The 22,031-nt window shown below is 46.6% G+C and overlaps 1 protein-coding gene across 7 annotated transcripts in view; it reads right to left on the reverse strand.

Moving 5' to 3' along the window:
- Positions 1 to 22,031, reverse strand: part of Arsg (arylsulfatase G) — a 132,492-nt gene that overhangs the window by 43,918 nt on the left and 66,543 nt on the right. For 5 of the 7 annotated variants that reach the window (XM_052757241.1, XM_052757239.1, XM_052757242.1 and 2 more), the window contains 5 exons: positions 11,449 to 11,636; positions 7,230 to 7,277; positions 3,208 to 3,319; positions 2,949 to 3,008; positions 497 to 634 (listed from right to left, as the gene is read on the reverse strand). In XM_052757241.1, the coding sequence (XP_052613201.1) occupies positions 497 to 634; positions 2,949 to 3,008; positions 3,208 to 3,319; positions 7,230 to 7,277; positions 11,449 to 11,636 (546 nt within the window). The remainder of the gene's footprint in view (positions 1 to 496; positions 635 to 2,948; positions 3,009 to 3,207; positions 3,320 to 7,229; positions 7,278 to 11,448; positions 11,637 to 22,031) is intronic. The other 2 variants (XM_052757243.1, XM_052757245.1) reach the window with 2 other exon arrangements.

Consider the following 22,031-nt stretch of genomic DNA (forward strand, 5'->3'; position numbering starts at 1 on the left):
ACTCTCTAAGCCTGGCTTCAGGCATCTAGCATCCAAATCTGAGGAGAACTTACTATGGTTACTATTGTTTTTAGTCACCATTTTGGTGGTCATTTGTTATAGCAGCAGTAAGGAATTCATACTGCCTGTTAACAAATGAATCCAACAAATACCCTAAATGCAGTGGGCAGGCCCTGCCCGCAAGGAACTTACACTCTAGTAAGAGAAGAAAAAAATGCCCACAACCATGGTGCTAATTAAGGCAGGACAGTCAAAGGCCATAGGAAGGAACATACCTGAGGAACTTCGAACCCAGGCCCAGAGAGTCCATTAGGAACATCCACGTTATTAGCATATGGGAGACACACACACACACACACACACACACACACACACACACACACACACACACATACTTGTTGCAGCATGAAACTCTGCCTCAGCGCTGAGAGGCCCCGGGGCAGGAGGACTTGGTGTCTGTGGAGGAGGGGACAGGAGCAGGCACTGTGCGCCTTACCTTGCCTGCTCAATGAACTCCGCCGCCTTTTCTGTATACTTCCGCGCAAGGCCACTCAGGTTCACCGGCTGCTCCACGATGTTGAGGTTTTCGTAGAGAGGAAGGGCCACATCTGTGTAACAGTCCCTCTCGGGGCTCCTGCGTGGAAAACACAGCGAGGGGAGCACTCATTTTCACATCCTAAATAATCACAGAAAGCTTTAGTGCTGCGACACACACAGATGTGAAACACGAAATAGCTGGTCCCAAGGGATTTAGCAGATCAGTCACGGCTTTTCCCTTCCCTTTGAATAGATGTTTATGTTCCTTGGATGAGTCAGCCACCCTGTAAAACTTGATGAGATACTTCTGAGCCTGGGACATTACAGTTCCCATTGTGCAGAGAGAGACACTGAGGTCTGAACAGGTTAGTCCCATACATAGCCCACCAGCACTCCCACAACTGGCTCTCTCCACTGTCCAGCTTCAGTGATAGTACGTATGGTGGGCAACACTGGGTACTGCGGGTGCTGTCCCTGACCAGGATTTCACGTGGGAAAAAAAATTCTGATAATAGGGCAGAATATATAAGATGGCCTAGGGTGGTTTTAATTTTCAATCATGTTTAGAAAGTTTGGAGAAACTGTGTAACACTGAGAAAATAAAAAAAATAGAAAAAAAGGAAGTTAGAAAGCTACCAGTTCTTGGTGAAAACCAATTCCACCTTAGGAGGGTGAAGTCAATCTGACCGGCTGCTGCCTCGTGGCTTTATACCTCCTCCCCTGGCCATGATCTGGATTAAGTTACCTTCACTCCTGGAGTTTACACCTGTCTAGAATGAGGTCACCTGTGCCCCTTACAGGGGATGTCTGGAGGACAAATGGCAGCTCTCTGCCCTGGTCATCACCAAGAAGTGGGCGAAAGGACGGAAGTCCTACAGTATCACACATGTCCTCCGGAGGACAATCAGAGAGGGCTGGGGACATAGGAAACTGCGCTCCACCTCCGTGCACATAACACCCTGCTGGAGAAGGCATCAAACTGAGGAAATCATTGCTGAACACTTTTTTTTTTTTTTTTAGGAAGCCGCTGCAGCTAAAAACATGGCTCAGCGGTTAAGACCACGTGTTATTCTTACAGAGGACCCAAGTTCAGTTCCCAACACCCATATGAGGCGGCTCAAAACCACCTGTAATTCCAGCTCCAGGGATCCGACACTCTCTCTGGCCTCTTTGGGCACCTCCTCTCACGTATACAAACCTACACACAGATGCACACACATATACATAAAAATAAAATAAATCTTTACAAAAATTACGTAAATTTATTTGATGTTGGCTTGGTTATTCTGTATTTTTGCTGGAATTTTCAGCTTTTTTATTGCCTTGATAGAATTTCACTGCCATTCCAAGTCTAAGTCAACCAGCCAATGCTTTCAATTCTGTTTTATTGTAGTATAGATTGACAGTGAAAGAAGGAATGGGGGTGGGGAGGAAGGGAGACATCGGTTGAGACATCTCATGCCATTGGATGGCCACATGGGGTTGTGGGTGTGACCCCCCTAGGCCACACACAGCTGTGTAAGAAAGGCACCAAGACACAGCCCAGCCTTTCACACTGTCACCTGCCATCTTATTAAGCACAGGCCTGGGAGGGGGGTCTGTTTCTTCATGTCCCATGTGCACCCAGGTGATGACATCCACAACGCTGGTCCAGCAACCACGCACTAAGAAGCAAACCTGGAGGACATGGCCCTGGACTCAGACTGGAATCCAGGTTCTTACCTCCCGCCATCCCTGGTTGTGACCCAGGCAAGGCAAACTGGTCCCGTGGATTACAGGCAAGGGTGAGGCGTGCCCAGAATGTAACAACTTCTCAATAAATAACCATTTTTATATTAACTATTCTGTGACTAATGAGTCAGCGGAGACGTTCCCCAGGCAGTTGAGACACCTGTGGCCTCGGGAATACCTACAGCACAGGTTCTGAGGGGGAGGACCACGGGACCGAGCTAGTTTGTTACCTCAGTAAGGCTTAGCAACTCTCCCCCCAACCCCCCCCCCCCCATCTTTATCTGTGTATGTCTCTCTCTGTCTGCTTCTCTGTCTCTGTCTCCACCCATCTGTGTATGTCTTTCTCTCTCTCTTTCTCCCTGTCTATGTCTCCCTCTCTCTCTCTCTCTGTATCTCTCATTTTCTTTGTCTCTGTCTCTGTGTCTCCCCCTGCTATCTCTGTGTATATGTCTTTCTCTTTCTCTCTCTCTGTCTCTGTCTCTGTCTTTCTATATATAAATTTTTTCTTTCTGTCTCTGTGTCTCCCTCCTCTGTCTCTGTATATGTATAGCGTATTCTCTCTCTCTCTCTCTCTCTCTCTCTCTCTCTCTCTCTCTCTCTTTCCCCCTGCCCCCATGTCTCAAGTCTGGGCCAGGGAAAGTCTAGGAGCAAAGCCAGCAGGCAGAGGAGGGAGGCCCTACCTGTGTGAGATCTTGGCAGACACAAGACTCTCCCCAGGTGAGCTAAACAATTCAGAGATTCTGGAAAATTCCAACAGAAAAAAAAAATTTATAATTCCCATCTTTGCATTGGGGCATAAATAAAAAAACCTTTTGCCCTGAATGCATTCTTTATCTTGTGTGCTGCCTCAACTGTCCATGTCTGTCTCACTCACTTATTCTAGAACTCCAGTCTCCACTTTGACTTAAAGTCCCCAGTCAATGCAGGGAACATTCTTACCTCCATAGGCCATCACTCTGGGGACATGCTGGACAAGGAGGGTGGTTGTAGCCGGGGGTGTCAGTGCAGCCCATGTCATGGCTGTATGGGATTCCAAAGTAGTAATCAAAACCTGGAAGAGGGGCAAGGGGTTAGCACCCCCACTCACTGCTTCTCAGCACGCCTGCCCTCTCACACGCACAACAAAATTTAATTTCCTGTGATTTAATATTACGGTGCTCTAGAGTGTGTAATTAAAAGAGGATTTGATTAATATCCCTTTGAAGTATGCAAAGAAAATCACTTTGCGGGGTTCTGGCTGTAAGACTAGCTTTGTGAAATGTCTTGTGATGAAAGTTAGCCTAGACTGGGAGGAAGTACCAAGAACTGCTGACCATCTAACATCCTCTAAAGTTATGAATACATGTGGTAAGTACTTGATTTAAAAAAAAAAAAAGAGATCCATTGCATACATGATAGTTTAAGGGATTCTGCCCTTGGGAAGCTTTCTATGTGGGGCCACTGAGATGACTCAGTGGGTAAAGATGCTTGCCAACAAGCCTAATGATGTGAGTTCAATCTCCAGAACTATATGGTAGAAGGAGAGACTTGAGTCCCAAGAGTCGTCTATTGTGGACTATTTGTTTAACAATGTAAAGATGTGTGATATTTGTTTATGCTGCATTTGTTTAACAATATAAAGATGTGTTCCATTGCCTGCCTAAGGCATCTGATTGGTCTAATAAAAAGCTGATGGGCCAATAGCCAGGCAGAAGAGGGGTAGGCGGGGCTGGTGGGCAGAGAGACTAAGTAGGAGGAAAAAAGGGGGGTGGGTGGGAGAGAGAACAAGGGAGAAAGAAAGGGAGATGCCTGGGCCAGTCAGCCAGGCAGCCACCAGTGAGACAGACACAGAGTAGGACAAACAGAATGAAAGAAAGGTAAAAAACCCCGGAGCAAAATGCAGATGAAGAGAAACAGGTTAATTTAAGTTATAAGAGCTAGTGGGACAAGCATAAGATAAGGCCGAGCATTCATAACGAATAAGAAGTCTCTGTGTCATGATTTGGGAGCTGGTTGGTAGTCCAAAAGAAAGCATGTTACAGTTGTCCTCTGACCCCCCCCCCCCCACATGCATGCCACAGTACACATGTGTGTATGCACACACAAAATTAAAGTAATACAAAATTTATAACAAAGAAAATGAGGTATTTTAAGCCATGAGAAGTGGATGAGTCAGGACTAATCCTAGCATAACGGAGGATGAGGTTGAAGGAGCCTGAGTTTGGGGCCAGCCTGGCCTATGTACTGAGATCTTGGCTCATCACTAGAAGGGTCAGAGGAGGAAGATATTCCCAGATGCAGTGGGTGGGGTGGACACAGCAATAACATCTCAACACGCCTCCTAAAGAATGAGTGTCTGAGCCAGGACTTCAAAGGCTGGGAGGTGGGATGGGCTGGAGGAAGAATGTGAACGCTGTAACCCAAACTCTTTGTGTCCGTGTTTTCTGACATTGTCCCTCAGCCTGTCTCTTCTACAGCTCAAGCTCTTAACTGGGCCTGACAAGCAGGGAGGGTGCCTTGCCTCTTCAGCCCCTGCATGTGCCTCTGGCCTGCTCCATCTGCACATTTGCTATCCCGTTTCTCACGTGACTCATACTCTGGAACGCCAGTGGCTTTGCCTGGAATCGCCTGCTCTGTAGCTCTTACTAGTGAAGCTATAGAGAAGCAATCCCGCAGAGATCTAGTGCGGTTCCCATAAAATGCCCCTCTCCTCACCACTTCCTGCCAGCCCCTTCCTCTTTCTTTCTCATAGTCCAGCCACAGCCTTCAGACTCTGCCAGCATGAACGACAGGCTCTTCCCCTTCGCACTGCATCCCTTACGTTGGAACATTAGACAGACCCTCATCTACCAGTAGGTGGCTTACATCTCGTTTAGCTTTAACTGTCAACACATGACATAGCTTAGAGTGACCTGAGAAGGGGGAGTGGTCTCAATGAAGGGACCTCCCAGATCAGGTTGGCTCGTGAGTATGTTGTTGAACAACTGTCTTCTTTGCTCATGGATGTAGGAAGACCCACTGTGGGCAGCACCATTCCCTAGGCAAGGCAGGTAGTTTCAGACTACAGCGAACTCAACACAGGTCTGTTTCGACTTTTAAGTTCCTGCTTTGACTCCCTTTGATGACAAACTATGACCTGGAAGTATAAGCCAAATAAATCCTTTTCTCCCGGAGTTCCCTTTGGTCATGGCATTTGTCGCAACAGCAGAAAGGAAGCTAGACTAGTTTCCTTTCTAGATAGATAGATAGATAGATAGATAGATAGATAGATAGATAGATAGACAGACAAATAGATAGATAGATATAGAATGGCTGGTAAATGTTACTAGTATTGAAGAAAACCTGATAGCTCCATGTCAACCTTATCTGTACAAGTAGATCTGAATACCTCACAGGTAAACGACAGACCCCTCAGCTGTCGTCATTTGTTGTCACGATGAGCAAATGCTTCAGGTTTTGTTGGCAAGAAGTCTCTATGATGGTTTCCGAACTCTGTCACTGTAGCATAAAACACCCGTGGGCAATAGGCACAAAGATGAACATGACTGTTTCCAATAAAACTGTATTGACAGAAACAGCTTGCTGAATTTGGCCCACGCTGTGTGTATACCAACTCCTAGTTTAGATTATCAACTGCCCTCAGACCCCAGAGTTAGTGAGAAGCCTCCGTGTTTACTGGAGCCCTGGTCTCTGGAATAACCAAGAGTCGCAGGGGGAGTATGGATGCATAAGAGGGATGGGTGATGTTTGACATGATCCATGGTGGGTTCATGGGGGTTCATGGGAACCAGGATAGTGTACATGGGCAGAATACAAAAAGCAGGAGGGGACAGGAGGGAGCAGCTAAGAAACCCCACATTGCCCAAGCAAGAAGGCTTTCAACACTATGTGATGCAAAGGCAGCAAATATGTGGATCTTTCTTCCCACTTCCCACTCCTGGGTCAGACTCACAAACCCATCATGGAACCTCTGCCTCTAAGCAGGGTACAGTCTAGTATGCCTTTCTGCTCAGGACTCCAGGAACAGTGCTCAAGATGTCACCAATGGAGCTAATATGTGAAGAGAGACCTACTTTCTGCAGTAATTTTTGGCCAGTGGACAGGCTTGGTGTTCCTTCCCTCCATCGGCCATTTTTAAAAAGGCACAACTCCATCTTCTGCCCTCTGTGTTCCTTCAAAAGGATCCTTCAGGCACAATGCAGCCCTTTGCACAGTTAGGGAGAGACACTCAGGCAAGGTGAGGGAGAAGTTTGCAAAACAGAGACTGTCTAAAGGAAAAGGTCGCCCATTTGTGTATAAAGTGGCAGGGGAGGACAGACAGGCGTACGCAGCAGGTCAAGGGCTGCATGTGCTGACGTGGTAGACGGCTTCTAAGGGACAGTGTGCGGGTTCCCATGAGCAAAAGGAAAGGCTACGGAAAGGGCAGAGGCACAAACTACAAATTGGAAAGAACACTCATACTTCGGCAAATCTGACATTCAGAGAGTATGTCACTGAGTGATTAGAGAATCCACTTTGACAGCCTGGTCTTGACCTTCTTCTCCAGGGGTGAGAGGTCTGAGGATGCAAACAGCTGCAGGAAGAGGCCAGGAGGCAGCTTCCTCTATCCAGGCCCATGACACAGGTCTGTGCTCCAGCAAACCATCAGACCTTTTGTTTAAAAACTTCTTTCTACCTGCGTCATCAGGACTTCCAGACTGTTCCCTAAGGCGCAAAGAACTGGGAGATGGAAGGAAATGGATGGGTCCACAGTGGACTGACTAGCCTTTCGGGCAGACAGACAACAAGATAGAGGACCAGAGAAGGTTCTAGAAAGAGATGTGAGGATGGGGGCACTGGTACCCTGCATGTACCTAAAGACTTTTGAAGCAAAGATGTCCTAACGCAGAATATCTCCAGGGATACAATGGCTTCAAATGCTCTTTTACACAGGGGTCCTTATTTTTGGGTTCCCAGGGAACAAACTCCAAAAGAATTCTTACCACGAAAATTGGGGTGATAAGGGCCATGGTGCCCAAGATGCCATTTGCCTGTGGAAAGAGAGAGAGAAAGAGAGACGTTCAGATGGGGCTCTGTGGAAACATATAGACTCTCCAAGAAGCTAATCACATACTCGGTTCCCATCAGCTTCACACTCCGGTGAGAACGAAGAGAACCTGCCAGTGCTGAGTTTTGCTCTCTGGGGCCGCAAGGGATCCTACAAGGAGACAGGAGGCAAGCAAGGACCGGATGACTCAGGACCACGTGGGAAAGATGAGCTGGAGCTAGTCTCTCTTCCCAGCAGCCCAGTGATGCTGTCCAGCTGAGCCTCTTCCTTCGGGAGCCCGTGACTTGTGATGCCCTGTGGAGCATCCTGCAAAGATGAAGATGTGTGCAGGTCCCCACCCTGCCCGGCCTCAGCACCTCTGGGTATTGTCGTCGTCGGCAGTGTGCAGAGGCCAGGGCACAGGCCACTTCCCCCAGCAGCTCTAGCACTGAGACACCTGCAGGGCAGCAAATGAGAAACCTGCAGATCCTGCTCGACCAGCGCATTCGTTCTGAGGAGATAATTGGGTGATGTGGGGCAGAGCTCTGACAATGTGAGAAACTCTGATCAGCTCATTTGCTCTGCGGACTGGATCCCAGGAAACCACTGCCAAGGCAAGCCGGCCAGAGATGTAAAATCAATCCAAAGATCTAAACTGTGGTGACCTTTGACAACATGAAGGGAGGAAGGAAGCCAGCAAGCAGACACAGGCGTGTGACTAAGTAAACTGTTTGATGTGGCCTTAGTAAAACACAGCCAAACTACCTTTTAAAGAAAACACGCAGAGAAAAAATTAACAGCCCGGGAATCAAGATGAGCATCTATATGAGTCTTGCAACTGCAAACTGCTGTGTTTATTGAAGACAGGCTCTTACTATGTAGCTCAGGCTGCCCTCAGGTTCCAGATCTCTTCTCTAACGCCATGCCCAGCTCTGTTCTGTGGCTCTGAAAAACAAGTTTTGTTTTGTTTCCAAGGCAAGGTTACTTCTTGTAGCCTTGGTTGTCCTGGATCTCGCTCTGTAGACCAGGTTGACCTCGAACTCACAGAGATCCGCCTGTCTCTATTGAGATTAAAGGCGTGCGCCACCACCAAAACCAAAACCCAGCTGAAAAGCAAGCCTTTTAAAGAAAAAGTCAAGGGTAAGTGCAGTGGTGCACACCTTTAGTGCCAGCACTCAAAAGACAGGGGCAGGTGGATCTCTGTGAGTTCCAGGTCAGCCTGGTCTACACAGCGAGTTCCAGGCCAGTCAGGACTGCATAGTGAGACCTTGTGTCAGAAAAGAAAAAAAAAGAAGAAAGAAAGAACTGAGGGAAGCCTGAGTGATAGCACATGTCTGTGACTACAGTGCCCAAGACATTGAGGCTGAAAGTTCAGAAGTCAGATAAGGTTATATAAGAGTTCAAAACCAGGCTACACAGCAAGTCTCTGTCTGAAATATATCGTAATATATAAAAATATTATATATATTTTAATATAGTATATTAAAATATATAAAATATTTTATAAATATATAAATATATAATATAAAATAATATGAAGAGGGAACGGGTAAAAACACATGAACACAGACAAAGAGCCAAAGTGGTGTTGAGCACTCTGAACATCCCCCAGAGCCCTTTGGTGAGTTTCATTCATAAGCAGGTAGATGCACTTATCTTCTTTAGGCTCACCAAAGGTGCAGTTTGGGGTGGGGGTTGTGGGGGAGAGCTACACAGACACCTGGGATCAGTCACATACTTGGTGTTGAAAGGCAAAAAGGAACCACAATACCAAAGCAGGTGAAGAAGAGGCCAGGCCCCTTTGTATGAGGCTCTAGCATCAGGCAGTCCAGAGACGAAACCCATCCTGGCTCTAGGGATAACATGGATGTATCTAATAGGTCTATCTAACAGGCAACTCCCAGGGGGAGCTTCATGTGCCCTCTTGGTACTGATGACAGCGTAATTATACCTCAGGGTAGGAGCAGGGAAGAGTGTCTTAGTTGGGGTTACTATTGCTGTGCTGAAACCCCAGACCAAAAGCAATTTGGGAGGAGTTTGTTTGGCTTACACTTCCACATCATTGTTTATCACTGGAAGAAGTCAGGACAGGAACTCAAAGAGGGACCCGAAAGCAGGAGCCGGCGCAGAGGCTTACTCATCATGGTTTGCTAAGCCTGCTTTCTTATAGAACCCAGGACCACCTGCCTGGGCTGGCCCCACCCACAATAGGCTGGGCCCTCCCCTAAGCATCACTAATAAAGAAAATGCCATGGCTGCTGGGTGGTGGTGTTACACAACTTTAATCCCAGCACTCGGGAGGCAGAGGCAGGTGGATCTCTGTGAGTTCGAGACCAGCCTGGTCTACAGAGTGAGTTCCAGGACAGCCACATCTGTTACATAGAGAAACCCTGTCTCAGGATGAAAAAAAAAAAAAAAAAAAAAAAAACCTTACAACTGGATCTTACAAAGGCATTTTCTCAATTGAGATTCCCTCCTTTCAGATGACTTTAGCTTGTGGTCAGGTTGACATAAAACTAGCCACATAGGAAGCTAGAAAGAGAAAATAATCTTTAATTGGTCCCTTCTTCCGCTAACTGGGGCTTCTCCTTCTGAGTCAATGAATGTTGTCCTCCGCCTATAAAAGAACTCAGAGTGGGGAAGGAAACACCAGAGATGCCAGCCCTTGGTCTGTGTTAGCAACCTCCTCCAAGCTAACACAGAAGGCTCCAGAGACCAGAGTCTCATCCACAGGGACCCTCACTGTCGCATGCCTGCTGGCACACCCTCCCTTGCCTTTTCACTATGGGAGAGACACGGGAATCCCACTGGAACCCGGGTTTTGAAAGTAAACAACAAGCACAAACAGGCTGAGGAGGCTGGAGGAACTGCTGGGTGGTCAGAGCATCTGGGGTCAGACCCTGTGCAGACACAGACAGCACCTGTCTCAGGCAGGAATGTGAAGCCAGTGTCCTCAGGTTCAAGACATAGTTCTCTGGCTCTACAATAGGAGAGTAATAATCCTATGAAAATGAACGGATCTCTGGGGCCAGAACACAGGCCATGCTCAATAAGAGGTGCCGTAAAAATGTATACAAGGAGAGGAAGCCTGGAGTTCCAGCACTCTGAGGCTGAAAAGAGGACTGTATGCTTGGGGCCAGCCTGGACTACATAGTAAGACCCTGTTTCAGAAACAAATAGAGCTAGGGATGCAGTTGGTAGAGTGCTTGCCAAGGTTCCATCCCCAGGACCCCGTAAAACCGGACATAGTGGCACATGCCTAAAATTCCAGCTCTCAGGAGGTGGAGACAGGAGGATCAGAAGTTCCTTGTCATCCTCAGCGGCCATCTTGGGACGCATGAGACTCTGTTTCAAAAAAAAAAAAAACAAACAAAAACAAAAGAGGAAGGAAGGAAGGGAGAGAGGGAAAGACACGGATGAACAACGGAACCGCCTGCTGTTTTCCTGTCCTGTGTCCATGTCTTCATTTATGCTTCTAATAAAATTTGGCAGTTTGGAGGGGTGGGGGCAGGGTTAGGACTGTTTGCTACAGAGACAGCACCCAGTGTATTGTGCATTCTAGGTAGGTGCTTCACCACGGACTCACTTGTAGCCCAGAGCTGTCAGTTTGTTCAAGATGGCCAGGCCCAGGGCCAAGTCAATTATTATAACCCAGTTTCCCAGCCTTCTTTGCAACCTAGTAGCCATGTTACCCAACTCTAGACGGTATGATTTAAGCCCAGTTGTTAGGCGGGAAGGATTCTTTTCTTAAACAAAAGATTCTGTTTCTTGGTAAGAATGGGTAGGTGCATGCGGCTGGAACCCATTCCTTCTCTTCCCCATCCTTGATTACAATCACGGACCCTGAAGCTGAGGCAGGCACTCCAGCCACAGGCACGAGAACAAAGCCACATGCTCAGGATAGCAGCAAGAGTCCGAAAAGCTCCCAATGGTATCTTTGCGCGTCTGGCCGAATGGATGCAATCACTTACCACAAAGCTTATTATCATGGGAGGAAAGAGCTCTATACACGTTGCCAACCACTGCCAGGTCGTCCCAGTTACGGACAGCTAGCTGAGAGCATTCCTAGCGTACGTACCCAGCAAGATACCAACAAAAAATGCAGATGAGAGCGGAAGAGGCAGCAGCCATCCAGAGACTCTGAGATCTTGAAGCAGCTCCCCAAGATACATTACCTATCATGGCAGTGGCATAGCCAGCCGGCTGCAGCACCTCAGCCAAGGTGGTCTCGTTGAGTGGAAGCCCCCCTACGGATGTGACGGCAAAGTTGTGCGTGACTCCGTTACGTAGACCCAGCCGGCCAGTCAGCAGGGAGGCTCGCGAAGGAGAGCAGGTGGAAGCGGCTGCGTGGAAGTCTACAAACCTACAAGGAAAGGGCACCAGCTCAGGACCTGGCCAGCTACAGGGAGCCAAATGAAAAGGAATGGGGGACTCACTCAGGACTGGAATGATAGCCCTTATAAAAACACTTTAGAAATCACCTGGTGGTGTGTGTGCAAGGTGGGAAGAAAACTAGTCCGAGGTTAACTCAGATTGACAGGGCCAATCCTCTTTATTTACAGATTCTGTATGTCAAAGTCACTCACTTCAGGGAGTTTTTGAACCTCAAAATTAATATGTGAGCCAGTTTGGATTATCCATGGGTGGAAACAGACATGCAGGAGAGATGAGTCAGTGATTAAAAGTACAGACTGCTCTTTCAGAGGACTAGAGTTCAGTCCCCAGCACCCATGTTGGGCAGCCTATAATTCTAGCCCCAGGAAATCCAGTACCCTCTTCTGGCTTCCATGGGCAATTGCTCTCATGTGTAAATACTCCCACAAAGACACATAGACACAAAATTTAAAAATAATAATAATAATGATAAAAAAAAGAAATAGACTTAGAAAAAAATATAAGTTACAGGGCTGGGAAGACAGCTCAGTCAGTAAGTGCTTGGTGTCTGAGGTCAAATTCCCAGCATCCATGTTAAAACCTAGCATACCAACACACATCTATAATCCTAGTGTGAGGGAAGTGGAGACAGGAGGATTCCCTAAGTTTGATAGCCAGCCTTCTAGCCTTTCTGAAGAAGTGAGCTCCAGGTTTGGTGAGAGATTCTGTTTCAAAATATAAGTTGGGACTGGATTGATAGTCCAGTAGGTTAATGTACTTGCCGGGAGGCCTGATGATCTGATCAATCCTCAAGACCCACACTGTGGGCAGGAGAGAACGGAGTTCCCAAAGCTGTCCTCTGACTTCCATATGCACACCATGGCATAAGTATGTTGTGGAATATTATTTTAAAGCGTGTTACATTTGTTTATGCTCTGGAACATTTATTTAATGATACAAAGATGTGTTGCATTCTTTTATGTTGCATTTGTTTAACTCTGTGAAGCTGTGATACTTTGCCTGTCTAAACACCTGATGGTCTAATAAAGAGCTGAATGGCCAATAGCGAGGCAGGAAAAAGGATAGGAGAGGCTGGCAGGCAGAGAGAATAAATAGAATAAAAGAATAAATAGATAAATTATCTCCCAGAGATAAATCTGGGAGAAGAAAGAGCAAGAGAACAAGGAGAGGAGGACACCAGGGGCCAGCCACCCAGCCAGTCACGGAGTAGGAGTGAAAGTAAGATATACAGAAATAAGAAAAGGAAAAAGCCCAGAGGCAAAAGGTAGACAGGATAATTTAAGAAAAGCTGGCAAGAAATAAGCCAAGCTATGGCCGGACATTTATAATTAAGAATAAGCCTCCATGTGTGATTTATTTGGGAGCTGGGTGATGGGCACCTAAAAAGAGGAAAAACAACCAACTATGCAAGTGTGTCCACATACATACACAAAACAAATGTAATAAAAACTATTTTTTATTAATGTGGAGAGCAATCCAGAAAGACACTTGACATCAATTTATGGCCTCCATGCACACAGCTGCACATATACTTATGAACACACACAAATGCAAACAACACACACACACATACACACACAGAGAAAGAAAAAGAGAGAGAGAGAGAGAGAGAGAGAGAGAGAGAGAGAGAGAGAGAGAGAGACTCGCCTGTTCCAATGCACACATTCCTGTTGAGATCAGACAAAATTACTCTCTCTTGTCCTGTTTCAGCTTTGAGGCTATTAGTAAGTGTCCCTTGACCCCTCTATTGAGTACCATGGCTTTTACTTTTCATATTTTTGTGGGTGATTCCACTGTGTGAAAGGGCCCCTGAGTAAAGTACTAAGTGCTGTCTAGCGTTCATATGCACCAGAGAGCTGTGATGTGCCTTACAGAGATGTGCATGTTCCCCCAAGCTGTTCAGGAATGAGTTACAGCGCAGTTGGCTGAGCTCAACGCTAATGACTCAGAAGTATGTATTAAACAAACACGGTGTCTTTAAACAGAATCACACATAAAACAAGGTTATGAATTGACTGACTGATAAAAATGCTGCATCCAGGGGCTCGCAAGAATGCGATGCTCTATTTCCAGGCAGAATAAGGTTGCAGTATCTGCTGCTTGCTGTGACCACACAAAATGTAAGAACTTCCTGGCTCTATTACACATGATTGTGTGTCCATGCTTACTTTATATAGGGGATAGAAAAGAATTCCAGGGCAAGCAGGGTGGCTCAGAGGATAAAGGCGCATGCCACCAAGTCTGATGACTTGAGTTCAATTCCTGGGACTCATGGTGGAAAAGAGAATCAATTCCTACGACTTGTCCTCTGACCTCTACATGAGGTGTGGCAGGCATATAACACCACCCCAAACATGTACACAAGATAAATACAACATAATATAAACATGCTCTTGAAAAATTATAGGCATTGGAGCTGGGAGGTGGTGGTACATGCCTTTAATCCCAGCACTCGGGAGGCAGTGGCAAGTGGATCTCTGTGGGTTCGAGGCCAGCCTGTCTACAAAGTGAGTTCCAGGACAGCCAGAGCTATTACACAGAGAAACCCTGTCTAGAAAACCAAAAAAAGAGAAAAAATCTAGGTATGGGGCCAGTGATTAAAGGAGCTTGCTGCCAAACCAAAAATCTGAGTTCGATTCCTAGGACCCACATGGTGGAAAGAGAGAACTAACTCCCACAAGTTGTCCTATGACCTCCACACTTGTGCCATTGTATACATGTGTTCAACTCCCCATATGAATAAATAAAATATGATAAGATTTTTTAAAAAATTCTAGGCATGTCCTCACCCATAAAGGAACACGCAACCTAGTTAGAAAACAAGACTAGGGGCTGGAGAGAAGATTCAGCAGTTAAAAGCACTTGTTCTCATAGGGGACTAGAGTTTGGTTCCCAGCACCCACGTGGTGGTTCACAACCATTTGCAACTCCAGACCCAGAAGGTCTAATGCCCTCTTCTGGCCTCTGAAGGCACCAAGCACATACGTGGTACACATACGTGCATGCAGGCAAAATACTCACACACATTAAAAAATCTAAAAAGAAAAATAATGTAAAGGAAGCAAGAGTGGAACAGCTAAAGAACAACAGTGGGCGAGAGTAGATGAACAAGACCCCAAGCCCATGACACAGACAGCGGGATGCAGGCTGGCGTGTTTCGGAACTGATTGGGGGGCGGGGGACTTGATAAGGACCCAAGCTTAGCAAAAGATTCCACGGAGTGGGCAGGACCCAGGTTGGAATTTAAAAGATGGGGCTGTCGGGGACACTGAAAATCACAAGGGCAGGCATTCCAGTGGAGGAAGTTTGACACTAGCAGTTGATGGTTAAGCCTGATTGTCAACTTGGTAGCATTCAGAACCACTTAGGAGATCCACCTCTGTGTATGTCTGTGAGGGTATTTCCAGTGAAGATCTAGCCTGACTGTGGGTGGCACCATCCCATGAACTGGCATCCATGACAGAACTCATCTTGCTTTGCTTCCGACTTGTGAAGGCACCATGACCAGCTGCCTCATGTTCCTTCTACCATGCCTCCCCCGCCATCATGGAATGCACCCTCAAACCTGTGAGACAAAAAAAAACTCCTCCTTGCTGACATTGCTCATGTAACTGATACAAAAGGTAAGCCAAACGCTAGTCTTAAAAATAAAATAAGCACGGTTTCTCACAAGGGGCGGAGAAGTGGCCTGTGGTAGAGGGCTTCGAACAAGATCCTTGGGGATCTGCTGTCCTATGGATTGATTTCTGTACCGTGCAAATGTCAAATCTGGGGAAAACGCAAAGTTAAACTTCAAAGGAGAACCAAGAAGACCTCATAAGAAAAAACAAAACAGAAGCAAATGAGTCTCCCTATCCGACAAATTTCAAAGAAGAACGCCCAGAGGGAAGAATCATTTCAGGTGGCTTTAGCACATGGTGTTCAGGCTGTCCATCCCAATGGGATAAAAAGAAATCTAAGAACAACACCCAAAAAGTATATTGCAAGGCAATCTTAAACTTTATACAGTGGCTTTATTATTGGTGGAAGTGTTAGTACAGGGGCTTGGGGGACAATTTCATGTGGATGAGAGAGTAATGTAAATAAGTAATTTATATTAATGCTCCTAACAGGGAGCCAAGATTTTCACTGTCAGAAAATACAAGAGCTATAAGATGTTAAGAAAAGCCTATAATATAAAAATTACTGGCAGCATAATGACAGGGCAGGGGCAGCTCAGTGGTGGAGCACTTGTCTGGCACTCTCCAGGCTCTGGGTTCAGTTGCAACACCACAAGAGAAAAGTGAGTTAGAAAGAAAATGTCATTATGAATTCATAATTTTTTAAAAAAATCTATTGCCAACTTACTAGCAACTGACAGAAAGAAGCATTACTTTCCCCTCCCATCAAAACAGCAAACATACCCTCACCCAGCCTTTGTTTTCAACACCATCCCACATTAAGAGAATCACATCTCTTGGGAGAAATACCTAATTCCCGGTTTGAGATAATTTGGGCATCAGCAGAATAAGTACATGCTTGGGAGACATAGTTCACTGGTACAGTGTTGGCCTAGCATGCACAACTCCTGGGGTTGGATCTCCATCAACACACTCACACACATACATACACATACACACACACACACACACACACACACACACACACACACACACACACACACACTCACTCACACACACACACACACACACACACACACACACACACACTCATGCACACATACACACAGGCACACCGAGTCATTTCTCACCATTAGAAGAGAATTTGATACCAATTCCACATTCTAAACATTCCTAATTAAAGGCAAATAATTAAGCACATGCCCTGATGGACCCACAGCCTCGGCCAGGTGACGAGGGAGAACACTCTTTTGCATCAAGTAGCTCACACCAAAAGCACAGCAGCCTTGGGAAATGACCATGTCTACAACGTCCCCCCAAAAATAACCAATGGACACGGGTGGTCAATCTGTCACCCTCTGGTCATTTATGAATTGGACAGGACTAGCAATTAGCTCCCTATGAAGGGATTAGACTCAGTGTCACTAATCATTTGCCCATGACCTTTTATGCCTCCTGATGGGATGAAAGATGAAGTGTATAAAAGAAAGGACTCCACCAAAAACACTCAACCTGAATCTAATCAGACTTCTGAATCTAATTTCCAGGGTACAGGAAATCCAGCTACGAGGACAAGAGTCAACTAGGTCACAAGGAAACAAACAAATCAGTGCTCGGGAGTTGCAAGCCAAGGGGTCCAGCCACTCCAAAGAGCCGGGGGAAAAACTGGGACTGGGGGTGGGCAACAGTCTCCATGACAGGAAACCAAAGAGAGAAGCAAACGCAGTGATCTCACTTCAAATACACTTAACAGCACATTTGAGGAGGGGAGGAAATTCTAATGTGAAGTGGATTTCAGATGTGAGGGAATTACTGACCATTTTTTAGTGTAAATAATGGCACTATGGGCATGTGAAAGAACACTTCTTAAAAGATAGATTTATTGCATGTGCACGAGTGTTTTGCTTGCGTGTGCATCTGTATGTACCGCTTCTGTGCTGTGCCTGCAGCAGCCAGAAGGCAACATCAGATCCCCTGGAACTGGAGTTCCAGACAGTTGTGAGTCACCATGTGGGTGCTAGGAACCAAAGCTGGGTCTCTGCAAGAACAGCAGGTGCTCTCAACCCAAACCATCTCTCCATCCCCAACATTATTATCTAAAGAGACACATACTGTGCTATCTGCAACGAAGGGGGATGTTTTCATCCTTCAATGATTCAGAGAGTGTATTTACAGGTAGAGCTGTGAATGTAAACAAAACAGCAAAACGCTTCAGGTGGATCAGTATTTTGGTATTTATTTTACTCTTCTTTTGTGTTTCTGTGCTTAACATTTTTTAATGAAAATTTGCTTTAACCTATGGAGATCTGAGTCTAGGATGACTATGGCAGCAACAGAGGGTTCGTGGGGCCCTGCTGAAGGGAGGGAAAGATGGCTTAAAGGGTACTGTCATCTCCAGGCCTCGTAGTGTCCAGATTGTAAAGACCTCAGCAACCTAGCATGGAAGGGAAGCTGAGGCTGGGTGAGGTGAAGGGCTGGCCCAAAGTGGAGGCTGAATGTGGCATTGAAACATCTCAACGAGGGGGCTGGGGAGATGACTCCATTGGTAAAATGTTTGCAGCGCCCACATCAAAGCTGGGTGTGGTGGTCCACATCAGTAATCCCAGTTCTTGGGAAACATGACAAGGAGGTCCTTGGGGGTCACTGGCCTCTTGACCTAGCCAAACCAGCAACCTCCAGGTTCAGTGACAGACTCTGACTCAAAAGCCAAAGTGTGGAGCTGTGGTTATATATTTGAACTCACAGAGATCCAGACAGATCTCTGCCTCCCGAGTGCTAGGATTAAAGGTGTGTGCCACCACTGCCTGGCATCTACGTTTAATCTAGTGGCTTGTTCTGTTCTCTTATCTTCAGGCAAATTTTATTAGAGTACACAATATATCACCACAGAGAGCTACAGAGGAAGACATCCGACATCAACCCACGCTTCCCACACACACACATGCATAGGTATGTGCATCCACACACATATGTACACATCTGCATAACACACACACAAAGAAACAAGATGGGCATCACTTACATAGGTAGCCTCTCTCTGGCTGCCAGGCAAACAGGACTCAGCATCCCTGCCCTTCACCATGACCTTGACATTTGGAGAGACAGTGGCCCAGGAGGGCAAACGAGTTCTTCATACCACCAGTGTGGACTCCTTTCTTCTTTTCCTTTCCTTGTTGCCTTTATTTCTTTATTGCATTTTTATTTATTACTTATTTTGCACTCAGGATGGAGCACAGGCATACCACGACAACGTGTGGAAGTCAGAAGCAGTCCTTGTCTTCCACTATGTAGGTCCCGGGATTGGGGTTATTGAACTCAGGTTATCGGACTTGGTGACAAGCAACTTTATTCACTGAGCCATTGAGGGGTCCCTGCAGGTATCATACAGGGAAGCCAACCCCACGAAGAGGTAAGAATGAAAACCTGGTGCAGAGTGACTTTGTCAACCTGGATCATCAGACTTCGGGGAGTCTAATGACAGGCGGTTTATTCCCAGTGTATTTAAGCCCAGTACGGTATGGAAAAAAAGTTTCCTGGTGTGATACAATCCTCATTGCACAAGAAAGCGCTAACTATATTGAAACCCAACTCGGGGTACATGTCATTTCTTCCAAGAAGATGGATTCTAGAGACAGGTTGTCTGTACTAGCTTACAGCTAGCACAGAGGTCATTTGAGCTATTAGCCACTTCTGGTTCTGGCTGTGGGAGCTTGGGGGAGCCTCTGGCTATCAGGGTCATTTAGATTTCTAGCCAGTTGTGGAATAATCTTTGACATACCTCCCACTGGGAGGTGAGATTTGTGTCCCCTCCCTTGAATCTGGGGCAGGTTGGTGGTTGTATTTTTGACTGATAGAATAACATGGAAGTGACACTGCTAATTTCTGGGTTCTGGCCTTAGAACACTGGCAGTTTCCACTTTCTCTCTTGAAACACTCAGTGAGCCATCATATAAAACGTGGGAACATCCTGAGACCACCACACTGGAAAGGCTATCTGTAGATGCTCTGGCCAATGACCTCGGCTGAGGTCATTACCATGGAGACAGCAGCCCTGTGAACAAAGCCATTCCTGACCTCCATCCTGACCACCTGCTCATAAACTATGAGACTGAGAGATGCCCAGTGAAGAGGGTCCTATGCTACAACAAAATGGTTGGTGTCTGAAGCTCAGTACAGGTGGGGAGGTGGAGGCATGTTGTATGATATTTTGTTAGTGTTCTAACAAATAAAGCTTGCCTGGAGATCAGAGGGCAGAGTTAGCCACTAGATAGCCATAGAGGCCAGGCAGTGGTGGCACACACCTTTAATCCCAGAACTTGGAAGGCTCATGTCTTTGATCCCAGCACTTGGGAGGCTCATGCCTTTAATCTCAGCACAATCGGGAGGTGGAGACAGGAATATAAGTCGGGTGGAAACAGGATCTCGGCCCCCTTTTGATCTGAGGATGCAGGAATGTAAGAAGTCACTAGTGAATGCTCCTTTGCTTTAGTCTTATTGATAAGAATAAACAGATTAACACTTCAGATAGTTGGTTATTTCATTATTAGGCAATGTCTAGCTCCCTTACTTCACAATATTTGGAGACCCCCAGCATGAGAGTTATCAAAATGGGAGCTACCAAATACATGATGATTGGACAATACCATTTCCCTCTGGTTCTTTACACTATAATAAGGCCTTTCTTACTATAGAGACCTGGGCTCATTCCCAGAAGACAGGTTAATCCTGAATCAAACTCCCTTTTAAAAATAAAAAGAGAGACAGACTCTCACTGTGTAGCCCAGGCTGGCCTGACACTCCCTATGTAGTCCAAGCTGGGCTCAGTCATAACATCCTGCCTCCCCTCCTGAATCCTGGGATTACAGGCTCATGCCAACACATCCAGCCCTGAAACTGTAGATGTGTCTGGGTAGGGGGTAGAGAGTGCTGCTGTGTGCACGTGTTCATGTATGTGCATGTTTGTATGTGTGTATGTTGGGCTGTGTGCCTGCTCCCGTCTGCATTCAAGCACATGCAAGGTGCACATGTATGTGGAGACCATGGGACAATTTCAGGTGTTGCTCCTCGAGAGTCATTATCTTGTGTTTCAGACTAGGTCTTTCATCCACCTGAACTGTCAGAGTAGACCAAGCTGTCCAGGAAGTACCATAGATCTTCACATCTCTGCCTCCCAGAGACTAGGATTATAAACCTGGATTACTGCCACATTTGTCTCTATTCTATATATATATATATATATATATATATATATATATATATATATATATATATATAGTTTTTTTTCGAGACAGGGTTTCTCTGTAATTTTGGTGCCTGCCCTGGATCTCGCTCTGTAGACCAGGCCGGCCTCAAACTCACAGAGATCCCCCTGCCTCTGTGTCCCTAGTGCTGGGATTAAAGGCGTGCGCCGCCGCCGCCGCCGCCGCCGCCGCCGCCGCCGCCGCCGCCGCCGCCGCCGCCACCGCCGCCACCACCACCACCACCTGGCATATGTTTTTTAACATTATACACACACACACACACACACACACACACACACACACATATATGGTTCTAGAGATAAAACTCAAGCACATTATCAACTGAGTTTTATTATCTCCCCAGACTGAAATGATTTTTTTTTTTAGGTGACAAACAGTAAAGAAGGGACATCCTCAGGGAGCAGGGGAACGTCGCTGTGAGATCCCAAGCCTGCTGGTCAGGAAGCATGTTCCAGTCCTAAAGCTCCGCTCTTGGCAGCAGGCCATTGATACCTCCTCTGATCCTCCCTGTGACAGACAGAATGAGGACAGGGATGGTGCCTGTGCCTACGCACACTGCCAGGTTTACACAACCTGGGTGAGGCTCTCCCTCCGGATCTTCCGGGAGATCCTGGGTTCATAGCTAGGGAACTCCACCCTGCCAGCACTTCCCTTCTGTCCCCTCAGTCTCCTGGAGGCTCAGGAAAATGTATTTATGGCCTTCCTTCCCCTGTATCCAGGTGCCTGGGATAACATTCCCAAGCATGGGTTTATTCCAAACACTTCCAGCAGCCAGACATATTGGGATCACAGGGCTCAAACTCCTGAGGGCAACCTTGGATGCTGATGTTGCAGGCAGCTATCAAGAGCTGCGCTAGTCATTCCAAACAGCTCCATCCATGACTCACAACTTTATTTCTAAACAAGCCTCCATTCTTCCTTTCCTCTTGAGATTGAAGCACAAGGACCCTCCTAGCTCACACTCCAAGTGATCCTCATGATTATTCTCATAACCCTCACCTCGAATGCTTACAAAACACCTATTATAACCCTGGGCACTTTTCCAAGTACTTCACACACATTAAGCCATAAGCATCTGTTGCCCTTGGGTTTATTCTGTTTTGAATATGTAGTTCTGAATGGAATGGCCCAAGCTTACTAATGTCGCTTCCACATCCAACACAGTAGGACCAGCCCCACCATTTGTCTTGCCAAACTTTTCCAAACTGATCTTTGCTGATGCTTTCTTGTAACACGATGGTCCTGGCAATTCTTTTCTGAACAAGCAGTAGTAAACCCTTCGTCCCAGGTAGCAGCATCACCGCAGTCACCAACATGATGAGAAGCAGCTCGCAATGTGGAACAGTAGCCACCACATCCATGGTCCCACCACCACTGTTTGTGGCTCGGCCCCTGCCGCAGCTTCTCCTTAGCAAGCTTCCTAGGCCGGCCTCAAACTCAGGATCCTTCTGCCTCTGCCTTCTTCAGTAAATCTTATCAGCG

Source organism: Peromyscus californicus, unplaced genomic scaffold (assembly GCF_007827085.1).
Source record: "Peromyscus californicus insignis strain IS unplaced genomic scaffold, ASM782708v3 Scaffold_3__1_contigs__length_106647218, whole genome shotgun sequence".
In the NCBI taxonomy this organism is placed as follows: domain Eukaryota; kingdom Metazoa; phylum Chordata; class Mammalia; order Rodentia; family Cricetidae; genus Peromyscus; species Peromyscus californicus.